General features: G+C 39.0%; 1 protein-coding gene across 1 annotated transcript in view; it reads left to right on the forward strand.

The window, feature by feature from the left end:
* The window catches only part of pld5 (phospholipase D family member 5), a 22,873-nt gene extending 373 nt beyond the window's left edge, over nt 1-22,500 (forward strand). The window contains exons 2-10 of the mRNA XM_087804748.1: nt 13,017-13,153; nt 14,287-14,461; nt 14,574-14,682; nt 15,024-15,151; nt 15,983-16,180; nt 20,499-20,650; nt 20,710-20,875; nt 20,975-21,059; nt 22,268-22,500. Coding sequence (XP_087660874.1) covers nt 13,017-13,153; nt 14,287-14,461; nt 14,574-14,682; nt 15,024-15,151; nt 15,983-16,180; nt 20,499-20,650; nt 20,710-20,875; nt 20,975-21,059; nt 22,268-22,500 — 1,383 coding nt within the window. The remainder of the gene's footprint in view (nt 1-13,016; nt 13,154-14,286; nt 14,462-14,573; nt 14,683-15,023; nt 15,152-15,982; nt 16,181-20,498; nt 20,651-20,709; nt 20,876-20,974; nt 21,060-22,267) is intronic.
* The last annotated feature ends 476 nt before the right edge of the window (nt 22,501-22,976 follow it).

The raw sequence follows: 22,976 nt of genomic DNA on the forward strand, positions 1-22,976 counted from the left end.
TATGGAAATCCTCCAATTACTGAAACTATCCAAACAACTTTTATTTTATTGAATATTCTTTTGATACTTTTTTTTTAATATTCATCACAAGCTCAACTCTATAACCTGTTGAAATACTTGAATGACTTTTTCCTTTTTTCAAATTGTACTTTTTGTGAGTATTTCTTGTCCCTTAAAATAATTATATGGAATAGTTTATATAGATTTATTTTTTGAATTGAAATGAAGCTAATATCAAGTTGAAAACATTCAATACAATTCAAATTTTGGTTTAGGTATCTTTATTTTATAATGTAAAAACATATTTTTGAGGTATTCCGATCAAATGAATCAGTTTGTCTCATCTTTCTTTTGGCTTCACAACATTCAAAGGATCTAATGTGGCCCTTAAGAATAATGGATTGCTGTTACCAAGGTAACAGGGTTCTTTGTTAAGGTGTGACGGGCTTGTGAAGCTTCATGAAACAGTGTCATGTTGTTCAGAGGTCAGTAGGTGGCGCCATCAGTTTAAATATGTTGTGATGTTTCATTAGAACAGTTGTTCAAAACAAAGGTAACTAGTGCAGAGACCGCCATCTAGTGGACTCTTAAGATAATGACACTGCTTCATAAAGCTTCCACTAAACTTTATCTGAAGAAGTCTAAACCAGATTTTATTAAAAACACTTTTGAATTTCTTTAAAAGAAAGTGCTGGTCAAGATTTGGCCCCTAAGCCTCAAGTTTATTGTGTTCTATACAGCTATCTGCTGCACAGATCTGGACATTGGAACAGAAAACACCTTTAATATATTCATTTATTCGGTTAAGAAACTAAAGACTGTCAATTTAAGATGGATGAAAACATCAAGAGGTTTTCACAAATCCCACAAAGTCCTCATCAGACTTGGTTATCGCTCTGAGTTAAGTGGAGTTTTGGCAGGAAGTCAGCAATGTGTCCGTTGGGAGTTAGCCTTTGCCAACTTGAGCGGCGTCACAAATCCTGCACGGTGAAGCTGCGAAGAATAAGTTTAATTGCTTCACCGGCCTTTTAAGTCGTCGTTTTCTCAATTTAATGACGAAAGTTAATGACGGACTTTTCACATCGAAAAGTACTTGGACCATAAGTGAAGGGGTTGTTGACCTTGATTTCCCCAAACATTTTCCTTCCTGACCATGTGATCGATGGGTCGTGACTGAATAGGATCAATAGAACAATATATGAGGTCGGCAGCACGTGTCGTGGACGACAGACTCCTGATATAAATCGATTGGTCTTCACACTTGATCATCATCGGATTATTGTCTAGCAAGAATTTGTCCATGAATTAGTGTGTGCGCTAGAACCAGGCGAACCTGTTCGCCATGTTAATAAAAGCTATCATGTGCCCGAGGAAATGGCACCACTCGAGTACTGAACTGTCCGTCTTCCATCTCAGACACATTTTTGTGGTGACAGATAAATGAATGTTTTGTGCTTGACAAAGTAAAAACCTTTTTTCTTGACAAATAAAACAATTAACATGATGATATAGCCCCTCAAAGCTGTGTATTTATGACCGTTTTTTTATTGTTTATCGTTAATTTGGACACTTTCCTGAGTGAGCATAAACACCGTCCATTATCCAATGTCGTGCCAGTTCTTGTGCCTTAGCGAACTAGAGATGAAAATTTGTTTTGATCCAATTTGATCCAGGCAGTGCCAAGAGACAAACAACACTGCTATGGTCTAAGAACTCTGGACACAAACTTTCTTAAAAACTTTCTTTTACCAGGGGGAAAAGTGGGAACAGGGGGGCTAAGTACGGAAAGTAGTGATGGGCTGGTGAAGCTTCATGAAACAGTGTCATGTTGTTTAGAGGTCAGTAGGTGGCGTCATCAGTTTAAAATTTCATTAGAACAGTTGTTCTAAACAAAAGGAAAATAGTGCAGAGTCCGCCATCTAGTGGACTCTGACAATAATGACACTGCTTCATGAAGCTTCATCAGACCATCACTAATGGAAAGTGACATCACAACCATAGTTATCTCATTCAGAAGTTTAAAATATTAGGGAGTACTTTGAATATTTTCAGACATGGAAAAAAGTTTTTGCTATTTACACACTGTTTTACTTTGTAGTGTTTATATCTGACTACTTTTAACCATGAAATGGTTGTGTGTTATTTATTTTTCCTTTAATTTGATTTTCAGGTTGAATAATAGATTTTATAACAGATAAAGAGGACCTTGTGAAATCTAGTGATGGTCTGATGAAGCTTCATGAATCAGTGTCATTATTTTCAGAGTCCACTAGATGGCGGTCTCCCTATTTTCCTTTGTTTTGAACAACTGTTCTATAAAACATCACATCATTTTTAAAATGATGGCGCCACCTACTGACCTCTAAACGACATGATACTGTTTCATGAAGCTTCACTAGACCATCACACCTTGACAAAGAACCCTGTTACCTTGTCGGGCAATCCATTATTCGTAAGGGCTTCTTAATTCTTAATTCTTTAAGAGACACTTTAGTTGAGCTTTAAGGAGTCATACTGTGAAGAGAAAGTCCAGTGCTGAATCCATCTGCAGGTTCTATTCTATCATCCATAATGATGGACGATGACCGAGAAGAAACGTAAGAATAATTGTGGTCCATACATTCTGTGTCTGGACCTCACTGGCAGCATCCGCCCTCTCCTGGCATCTCTCCTCAGGCAGCATCATTTAGATTAAATAGCCTCTCATGCTAAGTGAATGCACTCGCTTACTCTCATTAGGGTTTGTTCTCCGCCGATCGATAGTCCGATCCTGCGACAAATCTGGGTCGTGCGGTTGTTGCCGTGTAAACCATCCCTTTTTCTTTTTTTTTAAAATCAAATCAGAGGTTCGTTTGACGGAGAGGTGGAGCGAGTGAAAAATGATGGATGCGTGTCGAACAGATCGATGTGGTTGATAATGGAGGAGCAAGACTTGCTGTGGGAAATACTCATAGACCGAAAAAAAACTTCACTTAATGGTGGAGCAGAAAGTTGTAGTTGAATGATGATGCAAACACTTCTTTACCCCTGCCAAGGAGGTAAGTGATGGTTCTTGACTTGAAGCAAAAAAACACTTTTTTTAAAACTTTGTATTGTATATTAACAGGATAAAGTAGTGATGGGCTTGTGAAGCTTCATGAAGCAGTGTCATGTTGTTTAGAGTTCAGTAGGTGGCGCCATCAGTTTAAAAATGATGTTTCATTAGAACAGTTGTTCAAAACAAAGGAAAATAGAGCAGAGACCGCCATCTAGTGGACTCTGAAATAATGACACTGCTTCATGAAGCTTCATCATTAGGATAACGCAACTTTTGTGATGTTCTGGATTGGAGGGTTGTGAGCTCACACACTGCTGCCTTGCTTCATTTAAAACCCGTGATTGTTTGATGAAGCTCCATGAAGCAGTGTCATTATTTTCGTCCACTGGATGGCGGTCTCTGCACTATTTTACCTAACAACAATTATTATGAAACATCACATTATTTTTAAACTGATGGCGCCACCTACTGACCTCTAAACAACATGACACTGCTTCATGAAGCTTCACAAGCACATCACTATTTAAAACTAGATGATAAAAATCTTTCACTTGTGGTCTAATGGTTTTCAGCTCATTCACACCACTAAAAATATTTGTGCATACAGTGCGATGACGTCAATATTCTTAGTTAAAACTCATGCCATATTAACTCACATGTAATGAGCTCCTTGGCAGATGAATATGCACGTATTTACTTAAATATATATCTTAAGAAACCAATCAAATATCATCAAAATACTTGTTTTAAGTGACCAGTAAATGTTAGTGGATCAAATGGTACTAAATAAGAAGCAACAAAGATTGTTTAAAAAAAACCAGCAAGAACCCCCTTGAGACCTGAATCTGCTTGAATGTGATCCTCCTGCCAGGATCCATACATGAACATGTGAGTCCAGGAAAAAAAAAGGAAGTATTGTTTTCCACAATCCTAGCAACTTTGCACCTTTTATGCTTATCGTGATCTTCTTTTTTTTTTTTAAATCAATTTTTTAGTGCTGAATCTACACATCAACATCTCAGAGGCCAAAGACTGGGCTTTAATGAGCAGACTTTGACCCGACTTCAGGGAAGAAAGAATGGCCTTCAGGTGAAACCCTGAGCAGATCAATACTTAAATCATATTTTTTGCTGGACTGCATTTTAAGTTGTTAGTGACAATAATTAAAAACATTTTTACAATCTAAATCTAGGACATCATGTTGGTTCAGTGTTCTTACGACTAAACTTACTCAATCAACAATGTTTCTACAATATTCATTTTTGTAATTATATATTAAATATATTTTACAGTATACAATATTATAAAATATTTATTTAATCATGATTATTAACATTTACGTTTTGTGACACAGCCTTTTACACCTTGTTAGAACCGGTTTGTTTTTGTGGTTTATTCAAACCCTTTTGTTTATCTCAGGGTCAAATTGACCCGGAGGCATGAAAACAAAAGTGTTGATTAAGAAAGACTTTGCAAATATTATTTTGTACGCTTGTGAAAATCTTTACATGGTTAAAAAAAGGTTTACTCAAAATGAAACATAAATATATGTCAAAGTACAGATTGGAATCCAGTAGGATCTGGAATCATACTAGTACATATCGGAATTCCTACTGAACTGGGATCTGAATATTGGAATTCCAATCTTTCCTAGGAGGATTCCAGATTCTACTAGTGAATTCCAATCTCTAGTAGGAGAGATTGGAATCCTACTACTGTATTGGGATCTGAATATTGGAATTCCAATCTTTCCTAGGAGGATTCCAGATTCTACTAGTAAATTCCAATCTCTAGTAGGAGAGATTGGAATCCTACTACTGTATTGGGATCTGAATATTGGAATTCCAATCTTTCGAAGGAGGATTCCAGATTCTACCAGTAAATTCCAATCTCTAGTAGGAAAGATTGGAATCCTACTACTGTATTGGGATCTGAATATTGGAATTCCAATCTTTCCCAGGAGGATTCCAGATTCTACTAGTGAATTCCAATCTCTAGTAGGAGAGATTGGAATCCTACTACTGTATTGGGATCTGAATATTGGAATTCCAATCTTTCCCAGGAGGATTCCAGATTCTACCAGTAAATTCCAATCTCTAGTAGGAAAGATTGGAATCCTACTACTGTATTGGGATCTGAATATTGGAATTCCAATCTTTCCCAGGAGGATTCCAGATTCTACTAGTAAATTCCAATCTCTAGTAGGAGAGATTGGAATCCTACTACTGTATTGGGATCTGAATATTGGAATTCTAATCTTTCCCAGGAGGATTCCAGATTCTACTAGTAAATTCCAATCTCTAGTAGGAAAGATTGGAATCCTACTACTGTATTGGGATCTGAATATTGGAATTCCAATCTTTCCCAGGAGGATTCCAGATTCTACTAGTGGATTCCAATCTCTAGTAGGAGAGATTGGAATCCTACTACTGTATTGGGATCTGAATATTGAAATTCCAATCTTTCCCAGGAGGATTCCAGATTCTACTAGTAAATTCCAATCTCTAGTAGGAGAGATTGGAATCCTACTACTGTATTGGGATCTGAATATTGGAATTCCAATCTTTCCCAGGAGGATTCAAGATTCTACCAGTAAATTCCAATCTCTAGTAGGAAAGATTGGAATCCTACTACTGTATTGGGATCTGAATATTGGAATTCCAATCTTCCCCAGGAGGATTCCAGATTCTACCAGTAAATTCCAATCTCTAGTAGGAAAGATTGGAATCCTACTACTGTATTGGGATCTGAATATTGGAATTCCAATCTTTCCCAGGAGGATTCCAGATTCTACTAGTGGATTCCAATCTCTAGTAGGAAAGATTGGAATCCTACTACTGTATTGGGATCTGAATATTGGAATTCCAATCTTTCCCAGGAGGATTCCAGATTCTACCAGTAAATTCCAATCTCTAGTAGGAAAGATTGGAATCCTACTACTGTATTGGGATCTGAATATTGGAATTCCAATCTTTCCCAGGAGGATTCCAGATTCTACTAGTGGATTCCAATCTCTAGTAGGAAAGATCGGAATCCTACTACTGTATTGGGATCTGAATATTGGATATCCAATCTTTCCCAGGAGGATTACAGATTCTACTAGTAAATTCCAATCTCTAGTAGGAAAGATTGGAATCCTACTACTGTATTGGGATCTGAATATTGGAATTCCAATCTTTCCCAGGAGGATTCCAGATTCTTCTAGTGGATTCCAATCTCTAGTAGGAGAGATTGGAATCCTACTACTGTATTGGGATCAGAATATTGGAATTCCAATCTTTCCCAGGAGGATTCCAGATTCTACTAGTGAATTCCAATCTCTGGTAGGAGAGATTGGAATCCTACTACAGTATTGGGATCTGAATATTGGAATTCCAATCTTTCCCAGGAGGATTCCAGATTCTACCAGTAAATTCCAATCTCTAGTAGGAAAGATTGGAATCCTTCTACTGTATTGGGATCTGAATATTGGAATTCCAATCTTTCCCAGGAGGATTCCAGATTCTACTAGTGGATTCCAATCTGTAGTAGGAAAGATTGGAATCCTACTACTGTATTGGGATCTGAATATTGAAATTCCAATCTTTCCCAGGAGGATTCCAGATTCTACTAGTAAATTCCAATCTCTAGTAGGAAAGATTGGAATCCTACTACTGTATTGGGATCTGAATACTGGAATTCCAATCTTTCCCAGGAGGATTCCAGATTCTACTAGTAAATTCCAATCTCTAGTAGGAAAGATTGGAATCCTACTACTGTATTGGGATCTGAATATTGGAATTCCAATCTTTCCCAGGAGGATTCCAGATTCTACTAGTGGATTCCAATCTCTAGTAGGAGAGATTGGAATCCTACTACTGTATTGGGATCTGAATATTGAAATTCCAATCTTTCCCAGGAGGATTCCAGATTCTACTAGTAAATTCCAATCTCTAGTAGGAAAGATTGGAATCCTACTACTGTATTGGGATCTGAATATTGGAATTCCAATCTTTCCCAGGAGGATTCCAGATTCTACCAGTAAATTCCAATTTCTAGTAGGAAAGATTGGAATCCTACTACTGTATTGGGATCTGAATATTGGAATTCCAATCTTTCCCAGGAGGATTCCAGATTCTACTAGTAAATTCCAATCTCTAGTAGGAGAGATTGGAATCCTACTACTGTATTGGGATCTGAATATTGGAAATTCCAAACTATCCTAGGACAAATGGGAATTCTACCAGGACAATCTCCAGTTATAATAGGAGAAATTTGGATTAAAACCCTAACCCTAACCCATATCAATATTAAGATCCCAGTTCAGTAGTAGGATATCAATCTGTACTGTGATATATACATTAAAAAAAATCTGTGGTTAATCATGATTACTTGTGATCAGTTGAAAATAATCGACGGCAACTCGTTTTGAAATGGCCAAAATCAAGAAATATATATATATATATATATTTTATATATATATATATATATATACTTGTTCTTTTACATATAATTGTACACAGGTTTGTGTTCACTCTCACAGTAGACAGTTGTTCTCCAGGGCGTTTGCCAAAATAGACTTTTGTTAGCCGCCGTGTGATTTATCAAACCCCAGAAGTAGGTTTAGGAACACTCATCCCACCGGGGACTTGACACAGGCCACCAGGCCTGTCTCTCTTCCTCCACTTGACTTTCATCACACCCGGGGCGACCGGGGGAAGGACGGCCACAGCAGGTCTCGGTGCCGTGACTTTGTCCTGTTTCCCTTCCGCCGTCTCCTGCATAGTTAACGTCCTGACGGCCGTTGTTTGTAAAACCCGTCCTCATTACAGGGCGGCGAGTTACGAGACGCATAAATCACAAGGGCAGTGATGAGACTGTGCCGACGGAGATGATCAAGTATCAAGTTTTAAAAAGTCTGTCTCGGCCTCTGGTTTATGATGTCTCCTGCTCTCGCTCTGGTGCTTCATTCACACCCAGGACTCGTAAACAGAGCAGCTCGCCTGCAGTCACAGCAGCATCTGTTGTTTCCTGCGACATCATGACAGGCGTGCGGCGTTCTTTCGAGGAAGCGGCTTCGATTTGCTACGTAAACGGTCACACAGGGTCGAAGTTCAAGAAGACGGTCAGTGACGGAACAGCTCAGTGAGGTCAGACTTAACTTAACTACACGTCAGGGGACAACAGTTTAAACCCAATCAAAGTCATCGGTTGAAAAATGTATATATTTATTCAATTTTTTCATAAAATGTCAATTAGGTAAGTTTAATTATTTATATTATATATTTTATTTTTGATGGACCACCTAGGTAAGACTTAAACAAAAATAGTGTGACCAACATAAAAAGTGAGGTGCATTAAAACATATATCTCTTGTTTTGGGGGGGTTTTTGGTCCCAAAAAGTTTCTGTTTTTTTCTAATTTTCTTAAATTTGCTGGTTTATATTTATACCTTCCAGACTCCTAATCAATACCACGGAAATTATATTTACAATAATAATGCTGTGCCTTCTCTCAGCAATAGTTTTTAGTTTTGTTTTAACTGATGTGCTGCTACATGTTACTTGGGTGTCCAGAATTTTTTTTGTTTTTTTCACCTTTTCTTTGGAGAAATTCTTTGTGTATAATTTCTGTATATAATTTCCTCTGCCAAGGTGGTATTTTTTTACAGTACCACTGTATTGTTTTGTCTGATACATTCAATACAAGTCTTACCTTTCTGTAATTTAGTGAAGACGTTCTTTTAGAAAAAGAAAAATTGAGAAGAATTTCGTTGCTGGTTCAATACCAGCTTCTAAGCAAACGTTTTCTATGTGAAGTTTGTCCTCCCAGTGCTTGCTTGGGTTTACTCTGGGTACTAAGTAAGTAAGTAAGTAGTTTATATTTATAGAGCGATTTTGCAGACCAGGGTCACAAAGCGCTTAAACAATCAAAACAATACTCAATTTACTACGTTTTGTGTGTAAGGTAAGGTAAGGTAAGGTAAAACTTTATTGATCCCTCAGGAGGTCTCCTTCGGGAAATTGTTTTTTTCCAATAGCCACAGAAATTTTTCATAAAAAATAAATCAAAATAAAATAAAAACAAGAACATAAAGAGAAAGAACAAGATGACACAATCTAAGTCTAAAGATAAAGATAAAGAACATAGATCAAAGAAAAACAACAAAGACAAAGGATACAAAGACTAACATATAAGTGAACTTTGATGACAGAAAAGTTAATAAAGATGGATTAAATGATGTTGACCTAATTACTTTTTACTTTGTAAGGTAAGGTAAGGTAAGGTAAGGTAAGGTAAAACTTTATTGATCCCTCAGGAGGTCTCCTTTGGGAAATTGTTTTTTACCAATAGCCAGCAATTTTTCATAAACAATAAAAAATAATACATAAAAAATAAAATAAGAAGAACATAAAGAGGAAGAACAAGATGACACAATCTAAGTCTAAAGACAAAGACAAAGGACATAGGTCAAGGAAAGAAAAACAACAAAGACAAAGATACAGAGACTAACATGGAACAGAACATCCAGATACTTTCACTCCACTCCTGCCCCCGAACTCAGAATTGTACAATTTAATAGCCCGAGGGATGAATGAGTCCCTGAGTCTATTTGTTTTGCACCTGGGTAGGAGCATTCGTGCACTCATTCTGCTTCTCTGCTCACTGATGACAGTGTTCAGAGGATGACTGTCATCATCCATGATGGACAGTAGTTTGTTGAATGATATCCTCTCAGCAACTGTCACCAGTGAGTCCAGCTTCATTCCAACCACAGAACCAGCCCTCCTGATCAACCTGTCCAACCTGTTGACACTCCTCTTGGACACATTTCCACCCCAACACACCACAGCATAGAACAGGACACTGGCCACCACAGACTGGTAGAACATGCAGAGGAGCTTCTTGCAGATGTTAAATGATCGAAGCCTCCTCAGAAAGTACAGTCTACTCTGAACCTTCTTATACACATGGTCTGTGTTGCAGGACCAGTCCAGTTTACTGTCCATCCACACACCGAGGTACTTATAGTTGTCCACTATCTCCACCTCGTCGCCTCTGATGGACACTGGACGTGGCTTTGTCCTGGACCTCCCGAAATCCAAGACCAGCTCCTTGGTTTTTGAGGTGTTCAGCTGCAAGTGGTTCCTCTCAGTCCAGTCCAGTCCAGTACTAAAGTATTAAACACAAAATAGTGAACCATTTGCCCCGATAAGGTTTGATGATAAAAGCTGTTTTATGATTAATTTGGTTGTTTATAAATCACTAACTAAACGGTTTAACAGTGACTCAGCAGAAATCTCTGCTGATATAAATCTTTAGAAGCAATATCTGTGATTTTTAATTCAGACTTTTTTTTTCTCGTGAATGTCTGCCTGCATAATTATGTACTAAAGCGGCAGATGTCTCTGTGGATCATCAACCCCATCTTCACTGTGGAAACAGTTCGAGATCGTAGCTCATCTAAGAGATAGAAAGACAGAAAAAAGGCAAACGTGGGGGGTGGGGGCGGGGGTGGTGGTTTGTATTGGTCGCTAGAACAGGAGGGCTGGTCCTCCTCCACCTCCTCCACTGTCCCGGTGTGGAGAAGCACACACACAGTCTGGAGTCGGAGGAGAAGATGTGGGGATGCTAGGTGAGGCAGGATTGATGAAGATGTGGCAAGTCAGCGTTTCACAGAAGTTTTGAAGGCGAGCTGCTCTTATGGCCGGACCAACCACGCAGGAGCCTGTAAAGGTAAAACAAATCATCATCTGCGTGTCATGTTTTTCCATAACATTTGTCATTTCTCAGAGAAAATAAACGTCGCAACAAACATTTTCTCGTAGCCGCTTGTTATACGGCTGACATTTATATCCATTATTGCACGAAAACTGCTATTTTAGTTGACAATATTTCATGTTGCTCCAATTACGGTGAAGGAGACACACGGCTGACATTTGAGTTATGTTCTGGCTTCTTGGTCGCCATTCGATAGCAGATCGTCTCGGAAAAGGAGCGAAGAATAAAAGACATAAATTGCCTACAAAGTTGTAAATTGAAGATGACAAGAGAATGTCAGACAAATGCAACTATAGTACATTTTTCTATGTCAGTGCCGAGAAAGCAGGATTAGGAGCTTCTCTGTTATGGTCAACGGAAATCCCTCAAGAGGTTTTTTTTGGTTACTCGAGAATGCCATTGGTGCCTCTAGTGTGCAAAGGGTGATCTGGAAGGGATGCCAGAAGTGGACAGGTCATGTCTTACGTAGAGAGATGGTGAGGTGCTCGTGCTCTGTAATAATCCAAGCAGTGATGAGCAAATGAGTGGCAGGGCTCTCCAGCTGTCAAAGTTAATCGCGGAAGGCTCGAGCATTCTTTGTAAGGATCCTTATAATCGCATCCATGGTCCATCTTGACATCGCCTCCTGCACTCAGACCACTTTTCTAACAACCAATTATTAGGCCTTCATGCTTCTTTCTGCCTAAATATGTGGCTGGTACCAACGCAAAGTACCATACTGTCACCGGACTGAAATGGAAAACTGGTGCTTTCAGTTGGAACCATAATCGTCTTCATCTTTGTCTTCATCTTCGTCCCTGTATCTGGGTTCAGGTTCGCTGGGGCAGCAGCTGTAGCAAGGAGGCTCATACTTTCTTATCCCCATTTAACTTAGTTCAGTTCTTCCCCGATGTGTTCTGAGTTACCCTTGCTTTCTCTTACAGGTGGGATTTCCCCTGAAAACCACATCCTCAAAAAGATGTCATACCTTAGTCCGTCTAGAATTTAGTATTTCTCTAAATAAAACTAACCTATCTAGATAGACTTGTGAAGATAGAAGATAGACGTGTGTACTCCTAAAAATACTTTTAAGTTACACATCAGAAGCTAGGAAATGAAACCACTACACTTTAAGCTGTCTGGATTAGCCACGACTTTCACCCTAAGATGTCGGCAAACATCCCCATAATTATATGGAAAAGTTGCTACAGCCTCAGGTTGCGGCGTGAGGAGCGCTACCATCTCATATGACTTGGATGGACATAAAACGGACAAAAAAAATCACAGGTCAAGCTAAACTATGGTTTCGTCTCAATGTCCAAAGATATACAATGGTTGTATACCTCAAATTTTCCGGAGGTGTGAGTGCTTCTCATCAATAGTAGTTTCTACTTGTAGGCAGCGAGGACCCCCCCCATAAGGAAATCATGAACCTGTCAAGACAAAATGTTCTTGCTTTTTCAGAGGTGTGTCTTTTTGATTAAAGTCCTATCATTGATTCAATTCCTTACACCTCACTCTCTCACGGGTATCACCCTAGATAAGGTTCTTGAACTTGGCAGATATAATGAAGATTTAAAGCCCATGGTGCACAACAGGGGACTACTTTGTGCATCCGCCTGGCATCGGACTTTTAGCCTCATTACCTGCGACACACTTTCCCCCTGGGGAAAAAGTGATTGCCTCAAAAAAAAAGAAAAAATGTTGTTGTGTATCAGATACCACTGAATATTCAGCTTTTATGAAGGCAGGCATAATGCCACGTTGACAGCTCCTGAAGCCAAACTAGACAGAATACAAGACGTTGTGAATATGAACGAGTAAGCAAAACAGAAGCCTGTTTCTGCACTTTTTAAAAACATCAGAATCGAACCTCCTGAGGCTGGAAGACAATAAGTCTGCTGTATAATAAACCTTTTCTTTTATAGATGTATGCTCAAGATCTAGGCTTTTTTATTGCTTGAAAGGCAGGAGAAGGTTGTCTTATCCACTTCGCCACAGAGGTCATAAAATCGCTCTCAACTGGGAATTACTTAGATATCAACATCGCAGGATCTCAGACAGGCAGAACCGTCCAATCTGATTTAAAGTTCTACAGTGTACCAGTTTGTCTTCAGCTGGAGCTCGTTTGATTCTTTTTGGTTCGTCGATCCAAGAGAAACTGCCGTCGAGAAAAGAATTGATCACAAATCCAAACCCCTCTTGTTTACTCGTTGGTGTGTCTGTGTGTCTCTTCCAGACTCAGCAGAAATGCATCGCTTTTTTCGCCCTGATCTGCTGCTTTGCCATCCTGGTGGCGCTGATCTGCTCTTCGGTAAATATCTGGGGGAACGACGAGGACGGCATCACAGAGGAGAACTGTAGCAGGGACTGTCAGTGAGTGGGACGAGCGCCATCTTTTTTTTTTATTTCCTCTGTCAAGTAGGTCCTGCTGTTATTGAAATTAAGGAATGTTGACAGTGAAATAAAGGACAATGTGATTACCATCTGGATCACCAAATAATTTGAAGGTCAATCATTCCTGAATGTAATTTTGAACAGTTCATATGAAAATAAAACTGGTTCAGAACCTGAGAGCTAGAAAGCTCTTTAAGATTTTTATTTATTTCACGTTTTTCCTCTTTAATCTAGGCTCTCATATTTGCACCTGTTTGTTACGTTGCGCCCTGTTTTTTTTAATTGACATTTGTTCTTGTTCTTGCTTTTATGGAACTTGCTACACCTTCTATCGCCTGCTGTGAACTGGAAACCCAATTTCCTGCAGGAGATCTCCAGAGGGATTAATAAAGTCTATCTATCTATTTATTTATACTCGGCTGGTGTGTTGTATCCTGTGTTGAGCAGGACGTCTAAAAAGTAGTGTATACTTTTTGCACCTTTCCACTTTAGTTAAGCCTATAAAGATGGGCAGGTACTCCAGAACCGGTACCAGAAACAGAACCATGCTGGTCTGAGACGCTTTATGGCAGTGTGACAATAATATTTCAAATGGTATCAAAGGTATTTAAATGATATTGATAAAGTAAAAGTAGAGGAATTTCATTGGTGGAAAAATAATAAAAAACTTATTTTTGTATTGTTTTTTATTGATCTGGTATATTTCTAAACATTTGTTTAATTTTAAATCTTCTTTATCTTAATCTTTTTATCTTGTCTTCTCGTTGTAATTTTTTTTTTTCAAGTGGGAGCCTCTAAGAAAAAAAAAATGTTCCCGTTTATTGCGTCATGATCTGTAACGTACTGCAAGATAGAGATCCAAACCTTTAAGTGCTTCTATAATAAAGAGATTCAGTGATGGGTTGATGAAGCTTCATGAAACGTTGTCCTCATTTGCAGAGTCCACTAGATGGCACTGTTTGATGTAAATTCTTTGGCTATTTTAAAGAATCCTCCATTTATTTGTTTAAAAGCCAACGACCTGATGAGCTTCATGAAGCGTCATCAGCCCATCATTGCATTCATGTGAGAAGATATACCAGTAGTTAAGTGTAAGAGTGTGTCTCTTCCAGGGGTGTCGTTGTGGAGAATATACCACCAGACCTCTCTCTGTTGGTGAGTAGAAACCATGTTCCGCTGTCGGCGGGTTTCCACATGCTACTGGACCAGGCCAAGTATTCCGTGGAGGTGGTCTCACCCGTGTGGGACTTGAACTCCTGGGACCCGATGTCCAGCACTGCCAAACAGGTACAGAATCACACGATTCCACGTCACATTCCCAGATGGAAGACATTTCAAATGACTTCCTGTTAATTAGTCGAGTCGCGCGGAGAACTCAGAACATCCCTCTTTCGCTCAGGGTCAGATTCTGTTCCAGCGTCTGCTCGGCCTGAAGTCTCGAGGGGTGCGGCTCAAGATCACCAGCAGTTTGACAAACTCTGCCGAACTGAAGACCTTGGCTGCACACGGTGAGTGATCGACACCATCCTGTTGCCACCAATTTGTTAAGGCAGCGAAGCAGAATGAAGATTCATGCTAGAGGACGCCAACTCTGTCTAAAATGCTTCACGGCGCTCCAAGTTTATTCATTTTCTGTCACTTTTTATTAATGCATGCATGGAGAGGGTATTTTTCTTACTGAGACAGCATCACACAACTTTTCTACAATCTCTTATCAAGATAAAATATCTCCATCAGCTTTGCCTTCCCCGCCTGCCCGTCCACATCATTATCACCCCATTCTAGGCCAACTGGCACCTTTCCACGCCCGTCTCCAACTGTTTTATAAACTTCTAATCCTCCTCTCCAGATGCAGAAATCCATTTTGTCAACATGACAGCCTTCACTAGAGGAGGACTACACTCTTCATTTTGGACGGTTGATCGGACGCATATTTACATCGGGAGCGCGGACATGGACTGGAGGTCGTTTTCCGAGGTACAAAAACAGACGTCCAGAGAGGAAGAGAGAACCGGTCTGGCTGAGAATGTCCTGCGGTGCTGACCGCTAAACAGCCTCTGGCTGTTAAGCTGAAGGTTACCGAGGTCAGATGGGGAAAAGGTTTGGCCAAAATAGGCGTTTCAAGACACACTTCAGAGTCTTAGACGGTATGGTTAGGATGTTTTCATTCATAAGATAATTATGTAGGGAGATGTGTTACTTTTTTATAAAAATAACAATAAGTTTCAATAATACATATTCATGACAAATGAAGGCCAAAAATAAAAGAAAATGAAGAGCTCCATTGATTACAGCTTCAATTAATATATTATATACATCTCAATCTTTTTTGAAGGTCTTTTCTTTTTAATAATTAGACACAATATTCTTGCAATGTGTTTAAAAATGAAGCTTGCAAATAACATTTTGAGGAACACCTACCCGACTTCAAAGTGCTATTAGAAAAACACATGTATTTTTATTCCCTTTTTCTTAGCAGTTCTTTTGTGCAAAAAGAAAAGATAATTTGTCCTTGTTGACGTTTTTATATATCTAAATTCAATATTAAAACAAAATAAATTCTTCACACATAATTAATGTTCATTAATAATTTTTTGTTAGAGTGACTTTCAGGACAGTTTCCCACCTCAAACATTCACTTTATTCTACTTCTGGGCATCAAACCGATTATATTTCATTAATTTTTTTAACGCCGTTATAGATCATCTATAGTGTATGCACATGTTCATGTGAAAATCGTCTCCTAACACTTGAATATCACACTATTTCTTACAAGCCTGACCCCCTCCATGTTTTCCTGGTGTACAGAGGAAAGAGTTGGGTCTGATGGTTTTCAACTGTAGCTGCCTCGCCCTGGACCTCCACCGCATCTTCTCCTTCTACTGGCAGCTGCACGAGCGAGACTACATTCCCAACATCTGGTCCAAGAGAGTCACAGCCCTCTACGGATCCCACAGCAGCCTGGAGCTGCAACTTAACGAAAACAGAGCCACGGCTTATGTATCTGTGAGTTGCTCTTCACAATGAATAACGTAAAAATAGGCTTGTATAATACGTGATGGAAAATACTTGGTTAAGAGAGTTTTCCCCGCCAAACCTGGAGGTGATTTATCATGTTAGCATCTTGCTGAGTAGCTACTTGAGTGGAAAGGACTCTTTTAGCCTAATTTGACTGTAATCCATTTTCTCGGCCTCCTGGTGCCATACAAGCCTCAGCCATTCATCATCTCATATGAACTAATGATGCTCGGCACTCGTGCCCCCAACCCTCTTTAATAAATGTACTCACATCACACATGGCTGACATTGCAAGTTCACTTTTCTATTAACCCCTTTATGTCCTCAAACCAAGCTTACTGGGTAAGTAAGTAAGTAAGTAAGTACCATTACTCTGGACACGCTTGTGGTTCACTGAGCAGAGGATCACAGCAGTGTGTCGGCGGATTATGTTGTTCAGTTTGAATAATCAGTTTAGACACATCAGCAGGTGGATTTTATCCCAAATCAGATGGTGATGAGTTATGATGGATGGATGACAGATGTACAGACATGGAAAATACTGACCAACAGATACAAACGGAAAGACTTATGCATAGACAGACGTACAGAAAGACGGTAGTACAGAAAGACAGACATATGGCAAGATGGACGTAGGAAAAGACATCAGTACAGAAAGACAGACGTACGGAAAGACAGACACACATGAAGACTAAAGTGAGGTAAGACAGACGTATAAAAAGACAATAGTACAGACGGACGTACATAAAGACAGAAGTACATAAAGACGGAACCGAAAAGATGGAGACATAAGTCGGGAAAGACGGAAATACAGAGGTACAGAAAGACAGACGTTAGGAAAGACAGAAGGATGGAAGGATGGACATAGGAAAAGCGGATGTACGGTAAGACAGACTTACCGAAAGACGGACGAACAGACAGTTGGCCATAAAGACAGATGAGCAGAAAGACAGAGGTACAAAAAAGTCACATGAACGGAAGGATAGTTGTATGTAAAAACAGATGTACGCAAAGATGGATGCATGGAAAGACAGACTTACCAAAATACAGGTGTACAGACAGTTGGACACTTCCAAAAGACGTACTGAAAGACAAAAGTATGAAAAGTAAGACGTATGAAAAGACTGACATACGGAAAAATGGACGTACAGACAGATGTGCAGATAGAGAGAAGTACGGAAAGTCACATGTATGGAAGGATGGTTGTATTTAAAAACCAATGGAAAGACGGATGTATAGAAAGAGAGACTTACAGAAAGACAGGTGTACAGACAGTCGGACATACAGACAGACGTACGGAAAGAAGGACATACAGACAGACGTACGAAAAAGAAGGATGTACAGACAGAAGTACAAAAGAAGGACGTACAGACAGAAGTACAAAAGAAGGACGTACAGACAGAAGTACGAAAGAAGGACGTACAGACAGAAGTACAGAAAGAAGGACGTACAGACAGACGTAAGAAAAAGAAGGACGTACAGACAGAAGTATGAAAGAAGGACGTACAGACAGAAGTACGAAAGAAGGACGTACAGACAGAAGTACGAAAGAAGGATGTACAGACAGAAGTACGAAAGAAGGATGTACAGACAGAAGTACGAAAGAAGGACATACAGACAGAAGTACGAAAGAAGGACGTACAGACAGAAGTACGAAAAAAGGACTTACAGACAGAAGTACGAAAGAAGGACGTACAGACAGAAGTACGAAAAAAGGACGTACAGACAGAAGTACGGTAAGAAGGACGTACAGACAGAAGTACGGAAAGAAGGACGTACAGACAGAAGTACAAAAGAAGGACGTACAGACAGAAGTACGAAAAAAGGACGTACAGACAGAAGTACGGTAAGAAGGACGTACAGACAGAAATACGGAAAGAAGGACGTACAGACAGAAGTACGAAAAAAGGACATACAGACAGAAGTACGGAAAGAAGGACGTACAGACAGAAATACGGAAAGAAGGACGTACAGATAGAAGTACGAAAAAAGGACATACAGACAGAAGTACGGAAAGAAGGACGTACAGACAGAAGTACGAAAAAAGGACGTACAGACAGAAGTACGGTAAGAAGGACGTACAGACAGAAGTACGAAAAAAGGACGTACAGACAGAAGTACGGAAAGAAGGACGTACAGACAGAAGTACGAAAAAAGGACGTACAGACAGAAGTACGGTAAGAAGGACGTACAGACAGAAATACGGAAAGAAGGACGTACAGACAGAAGTACGAAAAAAGGACATACAGACAGAAGTACGGAAAGAAGGACGTACAGACAGAAATACGGAAAGAAGGACGTACAGATAGAAGTACGAAAAAAGGACATACAGACAGAAGTACGGAAAGAAGGACGTACAGACAGAAGTACGAAAAAAGGACGTACAGACAGAAGTACGGTAAGAAGGACGTACAGACAGAAATACGGAAAGAAGGACATACATACAGAAGTACGAAAAAAGGACATACAGACAGAAGTACGGAAAGCAGGACTTACAGACAGAAGTACGAAAGAAGGACATACAGACAGAAATACGGAAAGAAGGACGTACATACAGAAGTACGAAAAAAGGACGTACAGACAGAAGTACGAAAAAAGGACTTACAGACAGAAGTACGAAAGAAGGACATACAGACAGAAATACGGAAAGAAGGACGTACATACAGAAGTATGGAAAGAAGGACGTACAGACAGAAGTACGAAAAAAGGACATACAGACAGAAGTACGAAAAAAGGACGTACAGACAGAAGTACGAAAAAATGACGTACAGACAGAAGTACGAAAAAAAGGACATACAGACAGAAGTACGAAAGAAGGACGTACAGACAGAAGTACGAAAAAATGACGTACAGACAGAAGTACGAAAAAAGGACATACAGACAGAAGTACGAAAAAGGACGTACAGACAGAAGTACGAAAAAATGACGTACAGACAGAAGTACGAAAAAAGGACATACAGACAGAAGTACGAAAAAAGGACGTACAGACGTACTGAAAGACAGAAGTATGAAAAGACAGACGTACTGAAAGACAGTAGTATGAAAAGACAGACGTACGGAAAGACAGAAGTATGAAAAGACAGACGTACGGAAAGACAGAAGTATGAAAAGACAGACGTACTGAAAGACAGAAGTATGAAAAGACAGACGTACTGAAAGACAGAAGTATGAAAAGACAGACGTACTGAAAGACAGAAGTATGAAAAGACAGACGTACGGAAAGACAGAAGTATGAAAAGACAGACGTACTGAAAGACAGAAGTATGAAAAGACAGACGTACGGAAAGACAGAAGTATGAAAAGACAGACGTACTGAAAGACAGAAGTATGAAAAGACAGACGTACTGAAAGACAGAAATATGAAAAGACAGACGTACTGAAAGACAGAAGTATGAAAAGACAGACGTACGGAAAGACAGAAGTGTGAAAAGACAGACGTACTGAAAGACAGAAGTATGAAAAGAAAGACGTACAGAAAGACAGAAGTATGAAAAGACAGACGTATGGAAAGACAGAAGTATGAAAAGACAGATGTACGGAAAGACAGAAGTATGAAAAGACAGCCGTATGGAAAGACAGAAGTATGAAAAGACAGACGTACGGAAAGACAGAAGTGTGAAAAGACAGATGTACGGAAAGACAGAAGTATGAAAAGACAGATGTACGGAAAGACAGAAGTATGAAAAGACAGACGTACGGAAAGACAGAAGTATGAAAAGACAGCCGTATGGAAAGACAGAAGTATGAAAAGACAGACGTACGGAAAGACAGAAGTGTGAAAAGACAGCCGTATGGAAAGACAGAAGTATGAAAAGACAGATGTACGGAAAGACAGAAGTATGAAAAGACAGCCGTATGGAAAGACAGAAGTATGAAAAGACAGCCGTATGGAAAGACAGAAGTATGAAAAGACAGATGTACGGAAAGACAGAAGTATGAAAAGACAGCCGTATGGAAAGACAGAAGTATGAAAAGACAGCCGTATGGAAAGACAGAAGTATGAAAAGACAGCCGTATGGAAAGACAGAAGTATGAAAAGACAGCCGTATGGAAAGACAGAAGTATGAAAAGACAGCCGTATGGAAAGACAGAAGTATGACACGACAAACAGAAAGACATACAGAAAGACGTACAGACGGATTGACACAAGCAAAAAGAAAGGCAGATAGATAGAAGGGTGGACTGAAGAACAGAGGGACATCAGAAAGGGAACAGAGACTGACATGTAGGCGGAGGGGTGGAAAGATGGATGGATCACAGACAGAAACACAGACTGAGAGACAGATGAAGTGTTTACTGTCTGCAGACCTCACCCGGGCTCTTCTGTGCCAAAGATCGAACGCGAGACGTGGACGCCATCTATGAAGTGATTCAAGAAGCTCAGACGTTCATCTACATCTCCGTGACCGACTACCTTCCTCTGGTCAGCCAGCGCTCCAGAGGAAGCATCATCACCAGGTACGACTCAGACGCCTCCGTCATCAGAGCCTACAATCATGCAGAAACTAACCCGGCAGGTACTGGTCACCCCTCGACGAAGCGCTCAGAGAGGCCGTGGTCTTGAGAGGGGTCAGAGTTCGCCTGTTGATCAGCTTCTGGAAGAAGACTCACCCGCTCACCTTCAACTTCGTGGCCTCGCTCAAGTCTCTCTGCTTGCATCTGCACAACTGCTCCGTGGAGGTGGTACGTGACGCGACAGTCCTCAGACAGACGTCCACATCACCATGACCTCACCGTGACCTCACCGTGACCTCACCGTGACCTCACCCTGTTTGTTCTCAGAGGTTTTTCCGTCACAAGGAGCGGAGCGACGACTACAGTCCCAACCACAACAAATACATGGTGACAGACAGCGCTGTGTATATAGGTGAGTTTTTTAAAGAATGATGATTGATTTGGGTTTTTATTTATGTATTTATATGAACAGTTCGGGTCTTGTTTGGAACTTTGCTAAACTCACCACTAGATGGCGAAACAGTACCGAATTAGCGTGAATACAAACTATGAAGGTAGTTTTGTTTCTTTATTATTCAATCGAATAAAAAACTTCAGTTTGAAAACACTTCAATAAAAATAACTATTTTCAATTAAATCCTTTCTTCAGAAATTCATTATTAAATGCCAAGGTTCCTAAAAAAAAGCTTTGTTTTTGATTGAAATGGAAAAATGTTTTGAAGAAAAAAATAAGAGAACTACTTCATTATAACGTACTTATGATTTTTTTTTTTGTTATTCAATCAAAAGGTATCTTCAATCCAAAACATATTTTTGATTTAAAAAAGGCTTTAATCAAAGAAGTATTTTCCTTTAAAAAAATGTATTGTATCAAAAAACAATATTTTAAATTCAAACAAATCTCATTTATTAAAAAAAACGTGTTCAATCACCCAAAAAAGTACACTTAACATTTCTTTTTTTTACTGTTTTGTACTTTTTATTGTACTTGTAATATTTGTTTGTGTTTGGTTCATAGGCAGTACATCTGTGTCTTTATAATGTATTTCTCCAAAAAGTTGCTTCATTAAAAAAACCTTTTTACGTTTTTATAGTATGCAGGTTTTTAAGTGATTTTATTTTTTCAATGGAATAACAAAGAAACAAAATCACCTCTATTAAGATAGTTTTGTTTCCTTTTAACAACTATTTAAAAAATGCAATCCAAAAACAACACTTTAAATTTAAAATAAGTGCTGCAATAAAAAACAGTTTCAACTAAAAAGGTGTCCAAACCCTTGTTAAATTGTGTTCTGTTAAGTGGAAATGTGTTTTAATTGAATAATAAAGAAAACTACGTTCCTTAAAGAACAATTTAATTATTAACATCAAAGAGTATTACATTAAGTACATTAAATACCTTGAATTTATTGTATATTTTCTCAAGTTTAAATATATACTCAGTTTTTATCATGCATTGCTGCAAAATGTATAATTACAATAAAGTTTTGACGCATATAAAGCCTCAGTAATGACTCTAAGTGCTTCTGGTTTACTGGAGGATTGGAGAACATCCTTCACCGCACTAAGACCAGATGTGTGTCTAAGAAGATCAGAGCAACATTTCCATCTTTTCCACAGGAAACCACGACTGGGTCGGTAGCAAATTTGCCGTCGACGCGGGAGTCGGACTTGTGATCAAAATGGAAGACCTTTCCAGGGCTCAGGTGCTAGAACAAGTCAAAGCTGCTTTTGAAAGAGACTGGCTGTCCAGATATGCCAAGAGTTTAGTAGGAGAGGACGATCAGTACCAGAAATATCGAAAGTCAAAACTCAACATGGAGACCAATGAAGAAACATGGAATGACCTTTAACCTCTATAAGCACAGAAAGTATATCTTTTGTACGTCTTAACGCCTTATACGTCTCAATATGCAAGATTTGCACAATACAAGAATGTATCTATACTTTGTAGCACCACAGGGATGTTAGCTAATATACATCATACAATGATGATGATTAATCTCAAATACACACACACACACATATATACAGTGTATATATATATATATATATATATATACATATATACTGTATATATAAGCATATATATATGCATGTCCTTCAATAAGCACGGAAATTGAATATTATAAACTATGATAAACTATAATGAACTATAACTGGTACCATCCCTTCCCTCATTCATTATTTTATCAAATTGTCATTTTCCAGCATCTTTCTCACCTCATTAAAATATATTTTTCATGACTTAATACGTGAGCTGTGTCATTTGTATGTAATATTCCTGTGTGATCATAAAAAACATTGTTTGATGTTGTTGATTAATATA

This window comes from Callionymus lyra, chromosome 1 (assembly GCF_982586985.1).
Source record: "Callionymus lyra chromosome 1, fCalLyr1.hap1.1, whole genome shotgun sequence".
NCBI classification, from domain to species: domain Eukaryota; kingdom Metazoa; phylum Chordata; class Actinopteri; order Syngnathiformes; family Callionymidae; genus Callionymus; species Callionymus lyra.